A 21363-nucleotide genomic window follows, 5' to 3' on the forward strand; every position below is an offset into this window, starting at 1 on the left:
GATTTTGCATTATTATCAGTCGATCTCAAATTGGCAATAAAATAGCTCCAAGACTATGGATAGAATAATAAATAAAACAGCTCCAAGACAAAAAAAAGAGAATCTGAAAATCAGGAAGGATGCATTACTTTTCAATGAGGTGCGAATACTTCTGTGCACCACCATACAATAAAACATATTTTTAAAATTGAGTTTCCCCACTGACATGATTACAAGTATGATCTTACATAGCTGAGCATTATGCTCTAGTGGACTTGCAAAAAAAGATGGCTAGGGTCTGGAGCAATAGTACAGTGGATAGGGCACTTGCCTTGCATGTGGTCAATCCGAGTTTGATCCCTGGCATCTCATATGGTCCTATGAGCCCACCAGAAGTGATCACTGAGTGAAAGCCACGAGTAAGCCGTGGGTACTGGCCCCCACTAAAAATAAATAACAGAAGCCTAAACAGGAAATCTTTTAATAAGCATTAACATGGCAGAATTCTTGCAATAAACTTTGACTTTATATTTTTCATTATGCAGATAATAGGGTATACTTGTATAATACAAACCTCATTGATCTGTTAATCAAAAATGTAACTGGGATGTGAGTGGAGAAATATTACGAGTTAAGGTATTTGACTTGCACATAGCCTACTCTGGTTCAACCTTAGCACTGAATATGGTCCCTGGAGAGCAGTGACAGGAGTCATTTGTAAGCATAAAGCAAAAAGTAAGCCCTGAGCACACCTTGATGTGGCACCCCACCCAAATATCTATGGAAAGACCCCAAAAAAGAATGATCTGGACTCAAATGTCAGCAGTGCCCAAAGAAAGACACACATAGTTCATCAGCAATAAGTTCTATAAATGATAATAATCAATGGTTGAACATTACTGGTTTTCATGAAGTGTTTTGAGTATATGAGAACTTGCTATGAGATAGATAGTAATCTCTCCTCTTTGAATAATGAGAAAACAGAGGTACAGAGAAGCTAATAACTTGCCCCCAGTCACACAATCCAAGGCTTTGATGCTTTCTGTCTCCAGCACCCAAGTTCATCATGATTTCCTCCACCATCCCCCACTGTCTGCATTCCCTTCCCTCTGTTGTGACTGCTATAGTGCAAACACATATCATCTGTTCTCTGAACCATCAAAGTAGCCTCCTGGTTTGGTCTCAAATTCATTTTCTAGGCAGAAATCTCAGTGCTATCAAGTACATATGGGCACATGTCACATCACTGCCTTGTTTCCAGTCCTCGCTGATTCCTATAGCCCATCGAGAAATCCAAAGTACACAGAACCCCTTTTAAGCATGATACATATGTAGGAACAGAGCCCAAAGAAGCTTGCCCAAGTGGGGAAAACTAGTTCATAGAATTCTGAACCAAATTTTTATTCTTATTTCCTCCCCACACTCTTTTTCCCCAAATATTTTGCCCCAGGCAAAAGTAGCAGGACTTCTAAGGGTCTGATGCTGTGGTGTGAGACAAGTTATTATCTGGGAGAATACAATTTTCAAGGTTATATATTTTCTAAGTGTGCCTTCCCATCTAAAAATTATTCATGGGAGTTGCCGCCCACAAACGGCCTCTCTGACTCCTGATCAAGTTGCTGAACGGCCATGATCCCAGAGACTCAGAAACAAGTACCGGAACCCAGCGGCTTTTGGCAGAAATCCCTCCAGATTTAATTATTAAAATTCCAGAATTCCAAGGGGCTAGAGTGATAGCACAGCGGGTAAGGCATTTGCCTTGCACACGGCCGATCCAGGTTCGATTCCCAGCATCCCATATGGTCCCCTGAGCACTGCCAGGAGTAATTCCTGAGTGCAGAGCCAGGAGTAATCCCTATGCATTGCCAGGTGTGACCCTAAAAGCAAAAAAAAAATTTCCAGAATTCAAAAATCGCACAGCCGCTACCGTGGCCACACGACATCCTATGCTATTCGTAATCAGGAATAGAAAGCATAGTGTCTAATGTTGCCTTTTCGGCAAATCTAAGTGTTTGGGGGAAATCTCAAATAACAATGATGGGCCCGGTGTTGAGGTGTTGAAATGTTGAATGTAATCAAAGTAGAGAGAGAATAATGTGGATATCATCTGCCACACAGGTAGGGGAAGGGGGTGGGATGAGGGGTTTACTGGGGTTGTTGGTGGTGAGAAATGTGCCCTGGTGAAGGGACAGGTGTTTCACTATTGTATGACCAAGTCTTAAACCCGAAAGCTTTGTAACTGCTCTCACGGTGATTCAATAAATAAAAAAGGGGGGAAATCATTTATGGGAGTAGAGAATGAGACAGGAACAAGTATTTATTGGCATAAAGAAAAAATAGTATGTCTTCCTTTATTGTTTGCAGAGCACTCTGAAGAACTTCTGTAAACACATGTGTCTTCAATTCTAATGATACACTGACAGTTCTGTCATCCAGGGCAATGAATTATGTCTTTTTCATCTGTATACTCTGGTTCAGTTTTCACATGTGAATGTCAAGGCAACAATCAACATTGTTTAAAGGAATGGTATACACCAATGTCCCTCAACTAGGGGCCACCTAGTCTCAGTGGGCCCCCAAGATTGTTAAGTTGAAAGAAATTATATTGGGTTAAATGGTTGGCAGCCCACTCCTGACTTTTGTAACCTCGCCTTGTTCTGCTTCTGTAACCATGCTTATGCCCCTGAACTGTATATAACAATGTACTATGCCTGGGTCCTGTCACATACATCCTGACATCTGCCTGTCGGTTGGGCTGGGATTCATGTACGTGAATAAAAGATAGGGACCCGCTCACAGAAGGAGTTGCTGAGAACAAGGAGCCCAGATGAACAAGGAGCCCAGATGAACAAGGAGCCCAGATAGTGACTCCGGTCCCATGGCCCAGCAGATAGTGACTCCGGCCCAGTAGATAGTGACTCCGGCCCCTGACACAGAGCCCAGATAGCGACTCTGGTCCCATGGCTCTACTGAAAGTAACTCCTGACGAAGGGCAAGAAAAATGAAAGAATGTCTCCAGACACAGGAATTTCGAGATAGTGGCTCCGGACGAGGCTACGTGACTAACGTGACTGGCCCGGAGGACACAAGCCCTATTAAAAGGCTGCCCTTTTCCCCCCTCATCCCCCTTCCTGAGCCTCATAGTATGGTGTACACCACACCGCGTCGGCCAGCGTGGGGCTTTTGCTTATTTCACAGTCCAGAGGTGGCTGCTACATTAAAAACCTTCAATATTTCAACAAAAACTTACTGTTATTAGTTGGAGTTTCCCCCCCAAGTCAGACCTGTTCAAATGGAACCGTTTCACATTGCTGACAATTATAAATGTTAAGTCGCGTGGATGCTGCCACGTCCGCGCGGTTTTGGATTTCTGTATAAAGTCCAGGGAAAATTCTGCCAGAAATTACATAGCCCAGCTCACAGTCCCAGTGCATTGCTGTAAGAAGTCTCTGAATTCAAAGTCTTTAGGCACAGAGGGTCCGATTTGCGCTCCACGGCTCCGGATTTATCTGGGCCGAGGGCGTGCCGGTTACGCCCCCTTCCCATGAGTTCCTGGGAGCCCCAAAAGTAAAATCCGAATACCTGTGGGTTTGGAGTCACAGAAGATGGCGCCTGCCACATGGGTGCCGCCAGCCCGCCGCTTTCCGTGCAGGAAGACAGGGTGGGGAGGAAAAAAATCCACCCCCGGCAGCACAGAGTTGTAGCCCAGTTCGGTGTCCCAGTGCATCGCTATCGGATGCTGCGCTGGATGCCCCAATGTGTTACATCTTTGGAATCAAAGGAAAAAAAAGAGAGAGAGAGTTATGTCAACTATAGTGAGTTTTGTGTTGAATTATGGAATGTAATCAAGGTAAAGAAAAAATGAAGTGAAATTCATTAGTTATACAGTAGGGGGTGGGGGGGGGCGGGGGGTATACTGGGGTTTCTGGTGGTGGAATATGGGCACTAGTGAAGGGATGGGTGTTTGAATATTGTATAACTGACATATAAACCTGAGAACTTTGTAACTTTCCACATGGTGATTTAATAAAAATTAAAAAAAATAAAATAAAAAATAAAATAAAAGGCTGCCCTAACTAGCACAAACCGCTTCATCCACCTGAGGTGCAGCCCCAACATGTTGGTCTGAATAAACTTTTTCCTTGCAAGACTGGCCCGTCTCTGCTTCTTGCGGCTCCGGACCCAACAGATATTACAAGGATGTCACAAGTGAAAATATCATAAATGATGGGCATGGGAGGAGACTGGAAGGCAAATAAGTAGGAGAGGTGCTCCACAGGAAGAAAATAAGGTCAGAAGTGGACCAATGTCAGAAAAAGGCTAATAAACACTGGAATACACCATGTATGGGACCTACAAAATAGGCACATATGTCTAAAACTTCAAGTATTTTTTAGCAAATTTTGTTATTTTTAGTCTTTAAATAAGAGATCACAAGTGTCGTTACAATATTATAGTTCACTTTTTAACATTGTGCAATTTTACAATCATACAGTTCTGTTTCTCAAGAATACTTTCCCAAATCAAATCAGAGTGACTTTGACTAAGTCTTTACTTTGAAGGTCTGTCTAAACAAAATTGCCTTAGTTTAGTTCTCACAAGCCATTCTATAGAGTTTATGTAGGAAAACACTAGACAAGCCTGGAAGGGCTATGCCAAGTTGTTATTACATTCAACTGTGAACAGGAAACATTAAAGGATATTTACATGGAACAGGAGGAAGGTATAGAGAATGGACTCAAGCCATACCTCCACCCAATGAAGACAAAACGTAAATCTCCTGATGACAGAGGGTCTTAAGTTGGCAACTTAGGAATCTGGCTAAATTCAAGAGAGCTAGCATCTGACAAAGATTTAACTCCAGGCAGGGAGATTTTTCTATGTGGTAGTGACTTTCAACATGCCATATACTCCCTTAAAACTCAGATGAAGCTGGGGACTGGAGTGATAGCATACCGGGTAGGGCGTTTGCCTTGCACGCGGCCGACCCGGGTTCAAATCCCAGCATCCCATATGGTCCCCTGAGCACCGCCGGGGGTTATTCCTGAGTGCAGAGCCAGGAGTAACCCCTGAGCATCGCCAGGTGTGACCCAAAAACCAAAAAAAAAAAACTCAGATGAAGCCAAGTGACCCCTCAACCGAACATATTCCCTATAAACAAATACATGGGTTGGCTCTAACATGCCACCCCCCAGGTATGAGTCACCATTTTGAAGAGTGAAACATATAGACAAAAAATAATCTCTGGTGTCTTTAAAATCCATATTCTTTCTATTACATTGAGAGGGACCTTAGAGGAAATAGCTAACTGCTCCTAACCTCATATGACCCATCTGTATAATCTTAGCCTTCTACAGTGCTGTCAAGGGTAAATAATTACTCTCTAAAAGGCCTAGAATTAATCATCAATCCACAATAGCTATCTCTCAATTATCAAGTGGAGAGTTTTAAGAGTTGGCAAAGTTTGTCATGTTATATAAGTTTCAGGTACACAGTATCATGACTTCACATTTGTGTGTGTTATCTAGTGATCAGTATGTAAGTTATCATTACCACCATAACAAATGTTTTTTTCTTCTTGTGATGAGGATTTTTCTGATTGATGTGGGAATTCATCCTCCTAACCAAAAATCCAAGGGTAGACCATGTCTTTAGGTAAGAGAGTTTATGTATTAGAGTGCAAAGGGTTCGCAAATGTGCACCCAGGAAAGAATAATAGAGCAGGAAGGAATAGATTAGATAACAAATATCTGCTGTCTGCAAAAGTGTGCCAGGCAAGCATAGAATAAGACTCCTTAGGATCTGTTAGATGTAGAGACAACGTGGGCAAGCATAGAAGAGGAAACTGTCAGGACTTTATACTTTAAGGGTGCCTTCTGATCATTATGTAAAAATACCCAGTCTCTGATCTTCGGGTACCTATTGATTGTTGTTGTGTTTACTAATTGTTCTTCATGTCTCTGTCAATATTGACTCGACTTTTGGGAGTTGGGGCAGTGGTGAGAGAATGATGTTATATTGAAGAGATGGCCTTTGAGACCACTTAGGGCTGCCCCAATGACCTAAAGCTTGGACAGTCTGTGTGTATTTGTCTCCTTACACGTTTGTCCCTTTCTCTGAAATGAACCCTATTGGATAGGGGTTGACTTTAGACAGATCTCCTCTCCTTAAATATGCAGTTCAGTCAAGTTATCGACAATCACCATGCCTAGATCTTGTTTATTTCATAACTGCAAGTTTGTCTTTTTCTCTTTTAACCTAACCTTAGCTTTTTTTTCTGGTCCCCAACAGATGCATATTGTTAAAGAAGACCAGATGCTCTAAGAACCACATGAGAGTTGTTCTGCCCATAACATCGTATGATATTCAACATATGTCTCATAACAGGTGAGTCATTACTGACAGAGACATAAAGAACAGTTAGTAAGCACATCAACATTCAATAGGTAGGTGAAGATCAGAGGCTGTGGTATTTTACATAGTGATCAGAAGGCACCCTCAAAATATAAAGTACTGAAAGTTTTCTATTCTATTTTTGCTCATGTTGTCACTATATCTAAAAGGTCCTATTGATTCAGCAGTCTTACTGAATCAATACTAGGGAGGAAATTTATTTAAATATTATCAGTGTGCATATTTCCACCATGCAGTCCCCAGTGCCTAGTACATGACCAGCTCTGTGCACATTCCAATAAATGTTTGTGCAAGAGATAGAGAATATAGAGAATGGGGAGGGGGAAACGTGATTGATATTTTTCTTCTATCATAGAATTTCAAAGATGGGTGTCCTTGACAGGCATATCATGAAGAAAAACATTACAGACCTCAATATCTCCAGAAACCTTCTTTTGCAGAGTTTAGCATCATCTGTGTTGAAACTCTTATACTTCATTAAATCTTTTCGTTGAAAAAGAAGAATAATTTCTAGAATATGTCACAGGAGTTCGATTGATGTAGAAGACTGAGAAATCAGAGATGCCATTTTTCTCTGAAGTTGGAATGGTAGTCAAGAAAATGTCAAGACATTTGCGTGGAAGCACTGTGATGGAAGCACCAAGACATGAACTCTTTTTCTGTGTGACTTTGGTCAAAGTTGGAACTTGGTGTTTCCCATCTGTAAAATGTCAGAGTTGGTTCAGATCCATTATTCTCAGTCTTGACTCTCCATTAGAACACCCAAGAAGTTTCTAAGTGTCTCCATCCCTGCCTGGGCCATAGTGCAGACATTTGAATCTCTGGAGGTGGAGGCCCAGGCATCAATCCCCTTAAAGCTTCCCAGATGATCTTAGTTTGCTGTTGAACTTGAGAAATGCTGATCCACTTCTCAAGACCTAAGACCTAGACCCTTAGTGGTTCTCAGACAAATAGTAAGCGCATACCTTGGGGTATTTGAGATTCTACTAATTGAGATCAGGCCTGTCTCCATAGACACATAATCAGAATCTTCATTTTAAGAAAACCCTCCCAGGTAATATGTATTGGCATTAAACTTTGAAACTTCTGACTTAGACACTCACTCACACAGCTCTTTCATCCAACAGTGCTTTGCTTCTGGTGCTGCTATTTAATATCATTTTGGAATCTCAACACCAGGCACTTTATGTTAAAACATTTTATGTGTCTCTATTCAGAATGCACAAAATATCCCTCAACACCTGTTCTATGCAGGGGGCTAAGTGGAAATAGATTGGGGGGAAATGTAACCCTGTAAAAGGTATGATGATTTTATGGGATTCTGATCAAAGACTGTTTCTCCTTTGTCAAATGCAGTATGGCCCCCTTAAGAGTATAGCTCTTCAAAGTTAGCAGGGCCAGTATGTTTATTAAAAACACCTGCTTCTTTGTGCCAATACATAGCCAAACTTTCACCTGGCAACACATCATTTCCAGGTACCTTGTCTGTTCTTCATAGCATCTGAAAGTGCCTTTGTCCAGAGCTATCCTTCCAGAAAAATTAGATGAGCTGGCAGAGGAGAATTTGAACTCTGGGAGCTTCCTGTTGTGTGTTCATCACCAAATTTAAATCTAGAGTAGTCAGTTACAGAAGGAAAAACTCAGAAGCTATATCCAAATCTTGTGATTAAGATTATAAAATGACAGCTCTATGTATTGTGACTCTTTTAACTCAATGCTAAGAATAGAGGTAGCCATGTTTATATTAATCATTATTTATTATAAATTTTAAAATAATAATTTCTCTAGAATATGGAGTATTTGAATACAAATTTTTAGAGAAAATTAGCATGGGAAAAGCTGTAATTTTTCAATTCCATTTCTAGACACTGGGTAGTAGCCAATCTCCCTCTTCTAGAAAGGAAATGAAACTTTCCCATATCTCCGCCTAGGCCTTGCCTTTCCAGTAGGCATCCGTATATTTGTGTCCTTTCTTTGTCACACTATGCCCTCAATAGGCAAAAACCCACGGACTAGAGCCCTGGTAGAAAACTTCAGCCAATAACTCAATGGAGACTGAAATGGTGATGCTGTATTAATGTCCTTGCTCCCCCTTCTTTTTTGGGTCCATTCGTGTGGATACACATGTTCTATACTGGCTCAGGAATATCCCCAACAGTATGAAGTGTGAGTGACCTGAAAGATCACTAACATACACATGCTATTATTTTCCTTTCCTGCCCTAACTCACTCTCCTACCAGTGCTTTCTATGCCTCTGGAATAAACTACTTCCACTTGAATCTTTGCTTCATGGTCTGCTTATGCAAAATCCACATCAAATCATATGATATGTTCCATCAGCAGGTATAAATATTTGTACATATAACTGCAGTTTATACCTTATATTTTTTCAAGTTTAATATGTCCAGTAAATAGAACTAGTTATTGTAGGAAGAGTACAATGGGTTCTAGTGACATTATATTTTATTCATGCGGCTGAAGCCATGAAAGAGTAAGAAGATGAGAAAAGGGATTTCTGTAATAGCAACAGAGCCCAGTGGAGAAGGGTCTTGAATTTTAAATCCAGTTCTACATTTGCTAGTGGTGTGATCTTTAGCAAGACACTTAGTTCCTCTGCCTCTCAGATTTTTGACGCTTTAAACATGGTGAAGCTAATGGTCTCCTACTTGAAGTTGTGGGTGTTCAGTAAGATACAGCATGAATAGTGTTTGCCCATAATGTGTGTCACTGTTGGTAATGAACAGCTCAATCACCTGTTTGCTGACCAAGAATACTGAATGTTTTAGGATGCTTTCAATTACTAAAAGAAAAAAATCTATCTAAACAGAGCTCTGTCTGGTATGAATGGCCCATCTGTAGGGGGGGAAATTCCCCGCCTTCACATCTCATATTTAATTGGCTAGAATCAAGGTGTATATCCATTATATAAGTGTGAATTGAGCTCATAATCAATACAAACTTCCTCTTTTATTTTCTTTTTGGGTTACACCCGGCGATGCACAGGGGTCACTCCTGGCTCTGCACTCAGGAATTACTCCTGGCGGTGCTCAGGGGACCATATGAGATGCTGGGAATTGAACCCGATTCAGCTGCGTGCAAGGCAAATGCCCTACCCGCTGTGCTAGTGCTCCAGCCCCAATCTTCCTTTCTCCATACCCTTCATGTTATTTCACATACCAGGTCACAGTCATGTGAGTGTTATTGCTGTGTAAGACTCAATTAAGTCTGCTTGACCCTCAACTGCTGGTTTTGTCTGAGCTCATTCATGTGTCTGCAGCTGACCAATACACACTAGACTCGACTCTGTGGCTCTGTGCCCAGCAGTTCTTCATTCTTCTTATATTGCAAGACTTGCTCGGACAAGGTTTCCTCATGTCCCTGGTAGAGACTCAGCTTGTCTCCAGGCTTGGAAATGGCAACTTTGCTAGCCGCTGCTCTATGCCATCCATCAATGCAAGTCACACAGCAGTTCCAAAGCCAAAGTGTGAGGCCACAAATTTGCGCACTGTGGGAAGCCAAAGTATATAGATGTGGGGAAGTGGTGAAGGAGAGACCAATCATTCATTCTACCATAACAAGTTGTCGGGGCAAATGTCTAAGTACTCAAACAAGTGTTCAAACTCACATCATCCCCATTTCTGTCTTGAGTTTCCATATTGACTCATGAAAGTCAGGCTTTCCTTAACAACAGGGCAATGGATGTTGTGTTAATGCCCCCTGTGTGAATGTCTAGACTGAAATTCCATAGGCTGTAATGGTTCACCGCACAAGGAACCTATCGGGAAGGGTCTATTGGAACATTCTTGCATGTTCAGTGATTTGCGACTATATTCCTGTATCGTTGTGGTCCTACATGTGTGAACGGTTGCAAATGTGCTTGGGGGGGAGGGTGTTTCTCAAAGGGCAGCGTTGCACAGTCTGGTGCCCTTTCTGCTCTAGCAACCTGAGAATGCCATGCTGCAAAAGAAACCCCAGCAGGACATCGAAATCGAAACACAGGTAGGTCCCAAGTACCATTCTGAAAGAACCTTCTAAATGTTGATGGCTAGCAGACGCGCGCAGCGCGGAAATGTGTCCCACCTGAGAGAGACGTGCTGGGCGGCGACTCTCTCAGGAGCGAGGTGGACTAAGGCTGGGGGGAGTTTCTGGGAGAGCCGAGCGCCGGGAGGATGCGCGGGTAGCGTTGGAGGCGGGTCCCAGCCAGATGTGTTCAACCCGCCCCGCCTTCCCTGGCGCACCCGGCCCGCTGCGCCCTCACTGCCGAGGAGTCGCTGCGCCCTGCCCTCCCGGGCGGCCCCACCTCTCCCGAAGCCCCCCAACACCCACACCTCAGCTCTGGACTTCACCTTGCCGCCTTTCGGGGACCGCGTCTGGGGGAAGTCGAGGCACCGCGCGGCTGGGGAGAGCCGCACAGGAGAGCACAGCACCCGGAATTCGCCTGCGGCGCCTTCCCCGGGGACAGCGGGAAGAGGTGGCCGAAGGTGATCGGAGCGGAGATGCCGCCGCCCTGGGCTCTGGGGCTCGCCCTGCTGCTCCCCTGGGTGGCAGGTGGCTTAGGGAACGCGGCCAGGTGAGTGTCTGCGTAGCGATCGCACCCCCTCCTGCCCGGGCTCTCCCCGGGCTCCTTTGTCCCCCAGGGCTGCGGGCGCTCCCGCAGGGGGGTGTGCCTCTGTGTCCGCCGGGCCGCCAGCGCCCGCGGGCTCCCCTCTCCGCCCAGTTCCCCGGCCCTCACCTGGCACGCGTGACCAGGACGGGGAAGCTCTGCGCGCGGCCGGGGGGCGCGCCTCGGCTTGGTGGTCTGCGGGCATCGATTGCGGGCGCGGGCGGGTGGGTGGCTGGGTGAGATCCGGGTGGGTGCAACTGCCCCATTCTAAGGACCGTCACTGTCAGTCTCCGGTTTTGCTGGGGGATGAATCAGAAAGAGGATGACAGCGTGTGCACGGGCTGGGCAGAGCCGGCCAGAAGGGGGGTTGCTCTACCCAGTACCTTTCTCACTGGGACTGAGGAACGCAACAGAAAGGACGCGACTGTCGCAGCACATGGACTCAGCCCGCTGCTCAGCTCCTGAGAACCAGGAATCGCGTTAGGACCCCCAGCCGCCCCTTGCAGAAGGCGCTCGTCGCCTCCTGCTGCACAGAAGGGTGCACAGAGGGGATGAGGAGCGTGTCAGTGGTGGCAGCGTCATCAGCAGGCCGTGTGGCCAGGACTCTGCTCTTCGCAGTGCACGGGGAGCCTCGGGGACACCGCGGCCCTGCGGGGCTCCTGCTGGTCGGATAACATGTCTCGTCTTCTCGGTGTCCCCTCCAGCAGATTTCTGTGCTCGGGCGTTACTGACCCTGGGGCTGGGCTGGACAGTTACTGGGGAAACGGGCGCCTTCTCGTGTGCCGTAGGACTTTATTCAGCGTCTATGGCTTCGCCATGCCAGTAGCAACTGCCCCCAAACATGACTCGGGACACTGCTGAGTCCCCACACACACCCCCAGCAGCTGAGAGAACTACAGCACTACTGAGATGTGTTGGGATGTTTTAGGGAACATAGTTTAGTTCCTGGGAAGGGCAGGGAAAAAGTTTCCATTTGGTGCAAGGCATCTTAGACGTAAGCCTGACTCTGACTTGGAAACAATATCATTCAATCAAAGCTAGTCAGAGTATTAACGGATTTGGAGTTCAAACAGAACCAACTTCAAACCAGGTTCACCAAATGTCTGATGGCAAGTTTCAATTTCCTTTGCATGATAAAAATGTAAGCAGATGCAATTTGCTCATAATCATATTTTCCTTGCACGTTGGAGATTCTTGTATTGCTAGGAAGCCCACTTCAGAAAGACCAAACGCTATTTAGAGATTTGATTAATAGTTCTTTCTTAGTCGGCAAACCGACCTCCAGGAGCTTCGCTTTCAAAGTACCACCAAATTAAATTAGAATCTGAAAAGCCCCTACATAAACCGAAGTATATTAAAAGGGAGAAGCCATGTCAAGAAGCTGAGATTCTGCAGTTTTCAAGATGCAAAACGTGATTTCTTGACATGGGATCAGGTTCCAGGCCTTCGTCGATTATCTATCTGCTCCATAAGCCTGGAAATGTCAAGGGTTGACTCTTCAGGCTCTGACCAGAAACCCTATTTAATCAGCTCCAGACTCCACATTCCTGATGCCACACTTATGGAAAAGACGAGACTTTCAGCATGGGGACGGGTGTCCACTGGTCATTTCCTAAGGTTTCACATCTTCAGTACAAATTGTAACCACTGTGTGGAGATTTCTAATATAAGCACCAGTTTGGGGGATTTTCTCCAATGGAAGACAGCACCGTAATTTTAATGACTTTAAAGCTGGTACCTTCTTAAATGATGCTGGAGCATAATAGACAAAGAACACTCATCAAATGAAGATATCAGTAGTAGCATGCATCTCCCATTCATAACTATCAATATTTGGTGCAAGCTCTATTTCTCTATGTTTTATTGTCACTTTAGATTCTAGACTTGCTGTGTCCAATGCAATTTATAGGAATCACCAGCCCAGGTGACAACTGAGCACTGGATGTGTGACCAGTTAAAGATGAGTTGTACTGTGTGTGGCAAATCCACATTGGATTTCCAAGGTTTTACATGGACAAAGAAAGTGAAATGTGTCACTAATCATTTGACTAGTTGAAATGCTACCGTGAGTATGCTGCCTTCAATTCAAATATATTGCTAAAATAAATGTCACCTCTCGGGGCTGGAGCGATAGCACAGCAGGTAAGGCATTTGCCTTGCACGCAGCCGACCTGGGTTCAATTCCCAGCATTCCATATGGTCCCCTGAGCACCACCAGGAGTAATTCCTGAATGCAGAGTCAGGAGTTACCCCTGTGCATCGCTGGGTGTGACCCAAAAAAGCAAAAAATAAATAAATAAATAAATAAATAAATAAATAAATTTCACCTCTTTACCTAATTTTTTAAAATGTAGTTACCAGAAAAATTTAAATGCCATACATGGCAATTATATTTCTGTTGAATAGTACCAGTCCAGAACATTTATTGATTTGAACTGTGTTCCAAGGTCTAGCATGGACAGCTTTATTTGCCTTGGGCACATTAGGAAAAAATATGTTGTAAACTCAAGTTTTTCTTTAAACTCAAGTTTAAAGTTTAAAGTTTTTCTTTAAAGTCAAGTTTGGAGCAAGTCCCTCTGATAAAAGTTTCTATCAGGGGAGAAAAGTGCAACCAGTAAGGCACTTGCTTTGCATGTGGTCGGCCCAATTTCAATCCCAGGCCAGGAGTAATTTCTGAGGGCAGATCCAGGAGTAAGTCCTTAGCACTGGTGGGTATTGCACAGATACCAGAAAACAACAACAATAAAAACATGTATCTATGTTTTCCACATTATCCATGTTTTCTTCTGTTGAGTTCAGGTAAGACTATGATGAGAGGAAAGAAATGACAGGTTCATGTTGAGGGCCAGCATGTGTGAAGAGAGGACTTCCTGCAAACCATGCTCCACATTGAGAACTGATTGTCTCTGAATTCTATTAAGGAGATCCTATTGTAGTAATTTTCCACAAACATGGTTACTTAAAATGATACATATTTGTTCTTGTATAGCTCTAACGTTTCAAAATGAATCTTATGAGGATAAAATTAAGGTGGCAGGACTGGGTTGTTCTAGAGCTTCCAGGGAGTATTCACTCCCTTTCTCTTACAACTTCTAGAGGCCCTTGTGTTGTGGTTGGTCATTCTAATCTTATCTTCCTTTTCCACTTGTTTTTGCCTCTCAGTCATCATCTTCTCAGGTCCCTTGTGATTCTACCAGGTCCACCCGGATAGTTCAAAAATGATCTGCCTATCTCAGGATCTTTAATTTGATCATATTTGCAAACTCATTTTGTCACAGAAAGTAACTGCACTGGTTTCAGAGATTAGAATGTGGACATCTTTGGGAAGGCCACTATTTACCCTGAACTATGAGTACACTTTTCCTGGATTTATGGGCGGATCTTATTTAGAGGATGAGGGGTAGGGGTCAATATATGGTAGTGCTTAGGGAACCATGTGATGCTAGGGAATTAAACCCACGCCTGACATATGCAGAACATGCACTCTACCATTGATTCATATACCCAACTCCCTGGTATTGTTTTAAAGTAATTTGTAAAGAGACTTATGAGAAATTAACAATATTTTTAAAACCAGAACTTGTGGGGAAACACCCAAAACTCAAGAGCAGAGTATTTCTAGGAAATAGTGACCATGAAATGTATAATTACAATGTAAACTCCAACTGAGAAATCTTATTTTAATAATAGTTTCATTGGCTTAGAAGGTATTAAAGTCCAATTTATGTGCAATCTCTGTGTGCAAGTCATTTTCATAAACATCAAAATGAGAATGAGTAGCTAGTCTACATAAATTATATTGGCATTCAACAAATACAGTTGAGATCCTTCTAAATGTCAAAACTTTTCTAATGTAATTTCAAATTTCTCATAAACCCTAAGGAATAGGTATTATGCCTATCTGACACTCACGGGATAGAAAAACATGAAGAAATTAGGTGATTTCCCAACAAATGTGTTTGATTTGGTCTTTGGCTCCAAGAGCAATGACTTTTGAATTTATTTCCCCCCAAATCTTGGATAAATAAAACCTGACATTTTTGCAAGGTGTTTTCTCATTCTGATATTTTTCTATCCATGACCCCTTCAGGACCTTGTTCCCTTCCTACCTTGTTCCCTTCCTACCTGTAGGATGTTCCTCATCCTACTAGTTGGACCCTAGTCTCATAATGTGACCTCTCATTCATGTGATATTTACCCGTAGCCCCCTTGGAATATCTCAGGGAAGTGGTAGGGAGTCATGTGGTTCCCAATTGAGAAACACTGGAGTAGACAATGGAAAGAAGTTATATTTAAAAGAAAAATATGTACCCATGATTTAATCCTGGTAGGGAATTTTAGAAGACCACAGGGTAAGTGCACCAATATTATGCTATTCATACCCCCATCAGTCACTGGGTGAGGTTCTCTGGGGAGACGGTTTGTCCATATTCAGCCTAGCATGTTCACAGGCAGGGCTGGTTCCCTCACAATAGCTAGTGGGAAATGAGACAATTCGCTACCATGTACTACCATTTGTCGACCTGAGGAGACAGGGAAATGCTTTTTTTGTGTGTTTTGGGGTTGGGGCCACACTAGGCAGTGCTCAGGGGTTACTCCTGGCTATGCACTCAGACATCACTCCTGGTGATACTCCAGGGACCTTATGGGATGCCCTGAATTGAACTCGGATTTGCCTGATACAAGACAAATGCCCTATATGTTGTACTATCTCTCCAGCCCAAGGAAATAGTCCTTATAGATTTTGTGCTCCTGGTGATAAGTTCCAGTATACAGACTCCTTTGGGGACAATGGGACAGGGTATAGAGAGGTCCTAAGATATTATGAAATGAATTATATCTCCCCAACACTTCTAATACCCCAGTACTTCAAAGTATGAGAGCATTTGAAAGTAGGGCTACATTTAAGTTAAAATGAGCTTACTGGGGTAAGTCTAATTATGGCATATTCACCCAAAGGAATTTGGACACACAAACAAACAAACATGTACTCACACACAGCAACACCAAGGAAAACCTGTAGTAACGATATGAAGTCATGGCAGACAATAGCCTTCTATAAAGACATCACAAGAAGCCAAGCCTACCTTGGCTTTCATAATCTAGCCTCATTGGAAAATGACATCCCATTGCTTAAACCACCCAGTCTATAGTACTTGGTTCTGGCTGCCAAAGAAAACAAGCTCAGGGTAGATAGAAACCTCACAAAACCAGAGAATAAAAGTTCACCTGATATTATCAGTCAAATGCAAACTGAAAATGGGGCATCCCCCAGTACGTTGGATTTTTTGTTCTGTTTTGTTTTGTTGCTTTGAGGCCACACCAAGTGGTCCTCAGGGCTTACTCCTGACACTGCCTTCTGGAATCACTTCTGGCTGGTCTCAGTGGACCACCCAGAAGGTAAGCACCCTACCTCAGCCTGACCCCTGGTGCTACCATATATGCTAAGTCTTATCCAGGCAGCTCTGCAGTGTGTAATCTTTGGTGCTGTCGGTAATTTACAGCTATACTCTAGACAGTTGTATGTAAGCACCACCACAAAAGGGTACAATCCCCAGCGAGCAACATGGGTAAAGAAATATGACCCCTGAGTAGCTCCTTGTGAGCTCCACAGTGATTCCTCACCACCTCCATGGTGAAGACTACAACCAGAATGTGTGTGAACACCACACAAAAGAGTATGTGGTTCTTGCATACTCAGTCTCTGGTGACTGAGTATGCAAGAACCACAATGGAAGCCTTGGTGAGTACTGCAGTCAACAAGCAGGCATGCACTACAACCTGATGGGCAAGCTCTGGTGGGCACCACCACTAAAATGGACAAGCAGCCCAGGGAGGGATGTGTGTGTGTGTGTGTGTGTGTGTGTGTGTGTGTGTGGTGACCTCTGTCACCACAGCTACAATGGAGGGAAGGAAAGGGAGGCAGATCAACTTAAATGCTCACAGTGTGCAAGTGGCAGATTAAACAGCCATGGCATCTCTTTAAGACAATGAGGTCACTTTCTGACAAAGGCTTTGCCCAGAGGAATCAAGAGAACCTGGAATTTTCTGTTAACTCTCTGACTCCCAGTGTATTTGGTTTCAATGACTCCCAGTGTACTTGGTTTCAATAACAAACCCATTTTAAGCATGAAGGGCTTACTTGGGGTGGTGGTGGGGAGAGTTCTAAAAGTAATTCAAATTAGTGCAGTTCAATTCAACAAAATTAATTGAGCAACTGACATGCCCTAACATTCTCCTGAATGCCAGAGATACACATCTCTGTGCCGCCCCCACCGGACAACTTTGTAGGACAAGCAAGACGTCTTTCTTTCTCTTTCTCTCTCTTTCTTTTTACCTTTCTCTCTCTTTGTTTCTCTCTTTCTTCCCTCCCCCTCTCTCCCTCCCTCCATCTCTATCTCCCACCCTCCCTCTCTCCCTCCTTCCCTTCCCTCCTTCCCTTCCTTCCTTCCTTCCTTCCTTCCTTCCTTCCTTCCTTCCTTCCTTCCTTCCTTCCTTCCTTCCTTCCTTCCTTCCTTCCTTCCTTCATTCCTTCCCTCCTTCCTTCTTTCCTTTCTTCCTTCCTTACTCCATTTATTCCTTCCTCCCTCCGTTCCTTCCTTCCATTTTTTCCTTCCTTCCCTGAGCTAGCCCCAGCTTCTAGCCCAATCTCTAGGATACAGTAGGTGCAGAATAAAAAAAAGCTCAATGACTGAATGACCAAAGGAGGGATGTGGAGAAGCAAGGATGTTATTTACACATAAATTTAAAATGATTTATATATAAGGTACTCAAAAGAAGAGATATATAGAACATATGTTGACATGTGCACTTATAAACAAAGAACATGTTTGTAAATGTATATATATTCCACACGCTCGGGTCGAGCCTTACACATGAGTGAAGTCCCATGGAACCCAGGTAATGTAGAACTTTGTGACCTTGGACTCTGGGCTCAACAAGACCTGGGAGCAGAGATCCTCTGCCTGCTTCCCCCAGTCTCTGGTGGTCCAGGGGTCATGCCCATAAGCCACCTCCTACTGGCACCAGATAATCTCATCGGCCACTGCCCAGAACTCACGGCTGCTTCTTCCAGAAGGGAGCATAAAATGAGGCCTCCATAATCATGCCACTGGACTCCATTCCAGAGGAGGGTGGGTGAGAGCCCTCCTCACTCCAAGGAACCCAGCGCTGGCAGCTGACCTCCACAACCCAACCACCGCCACACTCCAAGCTGCTTTCCACATGCTCCGGCCAAGCTTCAGGTATGAGTGAACATATTCCTAAACGACGCGGCCGCTTTGGTGGCTGTGCAACACATCATAAGACACTCCCTACTCATTTTCCATAATTATGACACCATATTAGATTGGAGGTAAGATGGCACCAATGCCACCCAAACCCCTCATGTCTCCTAAACTTGGCTCACCATCTCGCCTTAGACAACGTGTGGTTCAGCATGCCAGATATGGAACTCTATGTGTAATCCCTGCTGGAACTCTACGCGTGACTCCTGATGGACATAACTCGCTGTTTGGCAAGATTTGGACAGTATGGAACCAACGGGGCAAGGAGAAAACAAGGCAGCGGCCGCAGCACCGCCACCTGCCCCGGCCGGGCTGTCGCATCACCATCAGACATAGAGCCATGGTAGCAGTGCGCCCAATGGCTCATCCACTGTGGGGTGCTGTCAACCAACCACCAGGTGACATGGGGCTCAGCACAGGCGTTCAACCTGGCACAGACCCTCCGCTATAGGGTCTTGCTCTGCCAGATGCTCAACAACCTCTGGGTGCACACCATTAACCTTAAGGAGATCAACCTGAGGCCACAGATGTCCCAGGTGCTGCCCAGAGATACAGGTAGATGCGTGTTTATCAGTGTGCAGATCGTTGCAATATGCCAGTCGACCAAAAGCTTACATTTGGTAGACTGGGAACACCTGTAAAGGCAATTAGAGGCCTCCCCAAAAGTATCTGTCCCTCTCAGAGAGCCCAGCAAGCTACTGAGAGTATCCCGACTGTACAGCAGAGCCTGGAAAGCTACCCGTGGCATACTCGATATGCCAAAAACAGTATCAACAACGGTCCTCATTCTCCTGATCCTAAAAGCACCCCAAATACGCCATTGGGCTACAGTAGCATGTGACAGGGACAAATGGAGACGTTACTGGTGCCCACTTGAGCAAATGGATGAACAACAGGATGACAGTGATATATGTAAATACATCAAATATGACAGAATACAGATATGAGAGATGAAGCCTGCATGAGAGAGAGTCAGGGAAAGTTGGGGTGGGGTCTGGTGACACAGAAGCTATCCTTACAGAGCGATTGTGAGCCCACCTGACATGAAACAGGATAGATGGCAAGTTTTCCAGGGCTTACTTTGTTGTAGAAATGTCTTTACCTCTCCACCTCCCTCCTTTGATCATTGCAATAACAACAAAACAGCAAGATAGGAAAGGAAGATGGAGAAATAAATTTAAAAAATAAAGATAACTTAATACTGACCCAAGAATTCATGTTCAGTATTTTACAACTTAACAGAATTATCATTAAGGCAATGATCCATAGTTTTTTTTTAATTTGGTAGCATTTTTACTAATTTACATAATAATAGTCTGTTTATAATCCACAAATCTCAGAATCAATGAATATGAATGCAAAATTAAAAAATCAAAATACCAAAGCAGCAAATATTTTTTATCCAAAGCATCACTGTGCCCTTCAAGTATTCCCTTTGCTTGGTTTCTGGGCACCACATGTCTTAGTTTCCTATGGCTACTCAATGAAATACTTGCAAACTAAACTCATGATCAGCTTTTCTCCTCCCGCCTCATCTCACCAATTCTCCCCATCCCAGAACTAACAGGATCCATACAGGCTCAAGCCAGGAACCTGCCCATCATTCCCGACCTACATGCAATCTAGCACTGTCTTACTACAGCTGACTGATCTCCTCTCCCTCCTGTTTTCTACCACCCAGCTCCATCACCACCATCCCTCCCACCAGTTGCCACAATAGCTTCCCTTAGCTCTTGTTTTTTTTCTTCCAGCCTATACCCCCAATAGCCCTCTTAAATATGGGGGTTTTTTTATTCAACATATTTGTTAAGTCTGGGGGTCTTGATTTCAGTGTTGTTGACTCTGTGCTTTGGATATTTGATTCTATCATTCCTTAATACCATCTTTGTACCTCAATCCCCTCATCTGGCCCCCTATTGCCTCTCATCTGTCTCTTCTCCTCCCTTCTAATAGTTTCTTCTCCTCCCCATACTCTGGGGTCAAGGTTGATGTGACCCCAGAGTATAGTATTTCCTCATCCAGTTATTCTATATACCGCATGTAAGTGATATCTTTTTGTGTTTATCCTTCTGGCTTACTTCATTCAACATGATGTCTTCTAGTTCCAACCATGTTGCTGTGAATTGCATAATTTCATCCTTCCTTACAGCTATGTAGTATTCCATCGTGTATATATACCACATCTTCATGATCTACTTGTCTGTCATTGGACATCTAGGTTGATTCCAAATCTTAGCTATTGTACTGAGTGCAGCAATGAATAATTGTGTACATATGGGTTTTTTAATTAGTGTTTTTCCTTCCTGAGGATAGACACCAAAATGTGGAATTTCTGGGTCATATGGGAGCTCAATTCTGAGTTTACTGAGTACCCTCCATAATATTTTTTATAGGGGTTGGACCAGACAACTTTCCTACCGGTGTTGGATGAGGGTTTCTTTTTCACCACTTCCTTGCCAACAGAGATTGTTCCTAGTATTTTGACATGTGCCACATGTGTAACACGATATCTCATTGTTGTATTAGGGAAGTCCTCTTAAATTTTCAGTCTGATCATGCCAGCCCTTTCTTTAAAATCTTTCAGTGACTTTCCATTGAATCAACAATAAAATCTTTCCTGTTTTAAATGGTGTAAAAGCCTTGCTTGGCCTAATTTTTACCTACTTCCCAAACTCTAATTGATACCATTCTCCATAGCAGGAAGGAAGGAAGGGAGGGAGGGAGGGAGGGAGGGAGGGAGGGAGGGAGGGAGGGAGGGAGGAAGGGGGAGTGAGGGGAGGGAAGGAGAAAAAGGGAGGAAGGGAGGGAGAATGGAAGTTACTGATAATACTTTGTTGACTGCCTTTCTTCCTGTCTCTCTTCTCCACTCCCTTACCCATGTTTCCTTTCTAAGTAAACTACTTGTCTTCAAATCCTATCTCATGGTCTACTTCTTGGGAACAACAAACTAAGCCATTCTTCACCACCAATTTGCACTTATATCCTGAGTTTAGAAAATATGTGAGAGAAATAGAGAAAACAATAGAAAGTGCTAAGTTTTGCCCTAAGACTTCTTTTGTTGAAAATTTGAAGCTATATCA

General features: G+C 43.8%; 1 protein-coding gene across 1 annotated transcript in view; it reads left to right on the forward strand.

The window, feature by feature from the left end:
• The first annotated feature begins 10638 nt into the window (after nt 1-10638).
• The window catches only part of EGFL6 (EGF like domain multiple 6), a 68961-nt gene continuing 58236 nt past the window's right edge, over nt 10639-21363 (forward strand). The window contains exon 1 of the mRNA XM_055122376.1: nt 10639-10964. Within this exon, the coding sequence (XP_054978351.1) occupies nt 10891-10964 (74 nt within the window). The 5' untranslated portion in view covers nt 10639-10890. The remainder of the gene's footprint in view (nt 10965-21363) is intronic.

Source organism: Sorex araneus, chromosome X, assembly GCF_027595985.1.
Source record: "Sorex araneus isolate mSorAra2 chromosome X, mSorAra2.pri, whole genome shotgun sequence".
In the NCBI taxonomy this organism is placed as follows: Eukaryota; Metazoa; Chordata; class Mammalia; order Eulipotyphla; family Soricidae; genus Sorex; species Sorex araneus.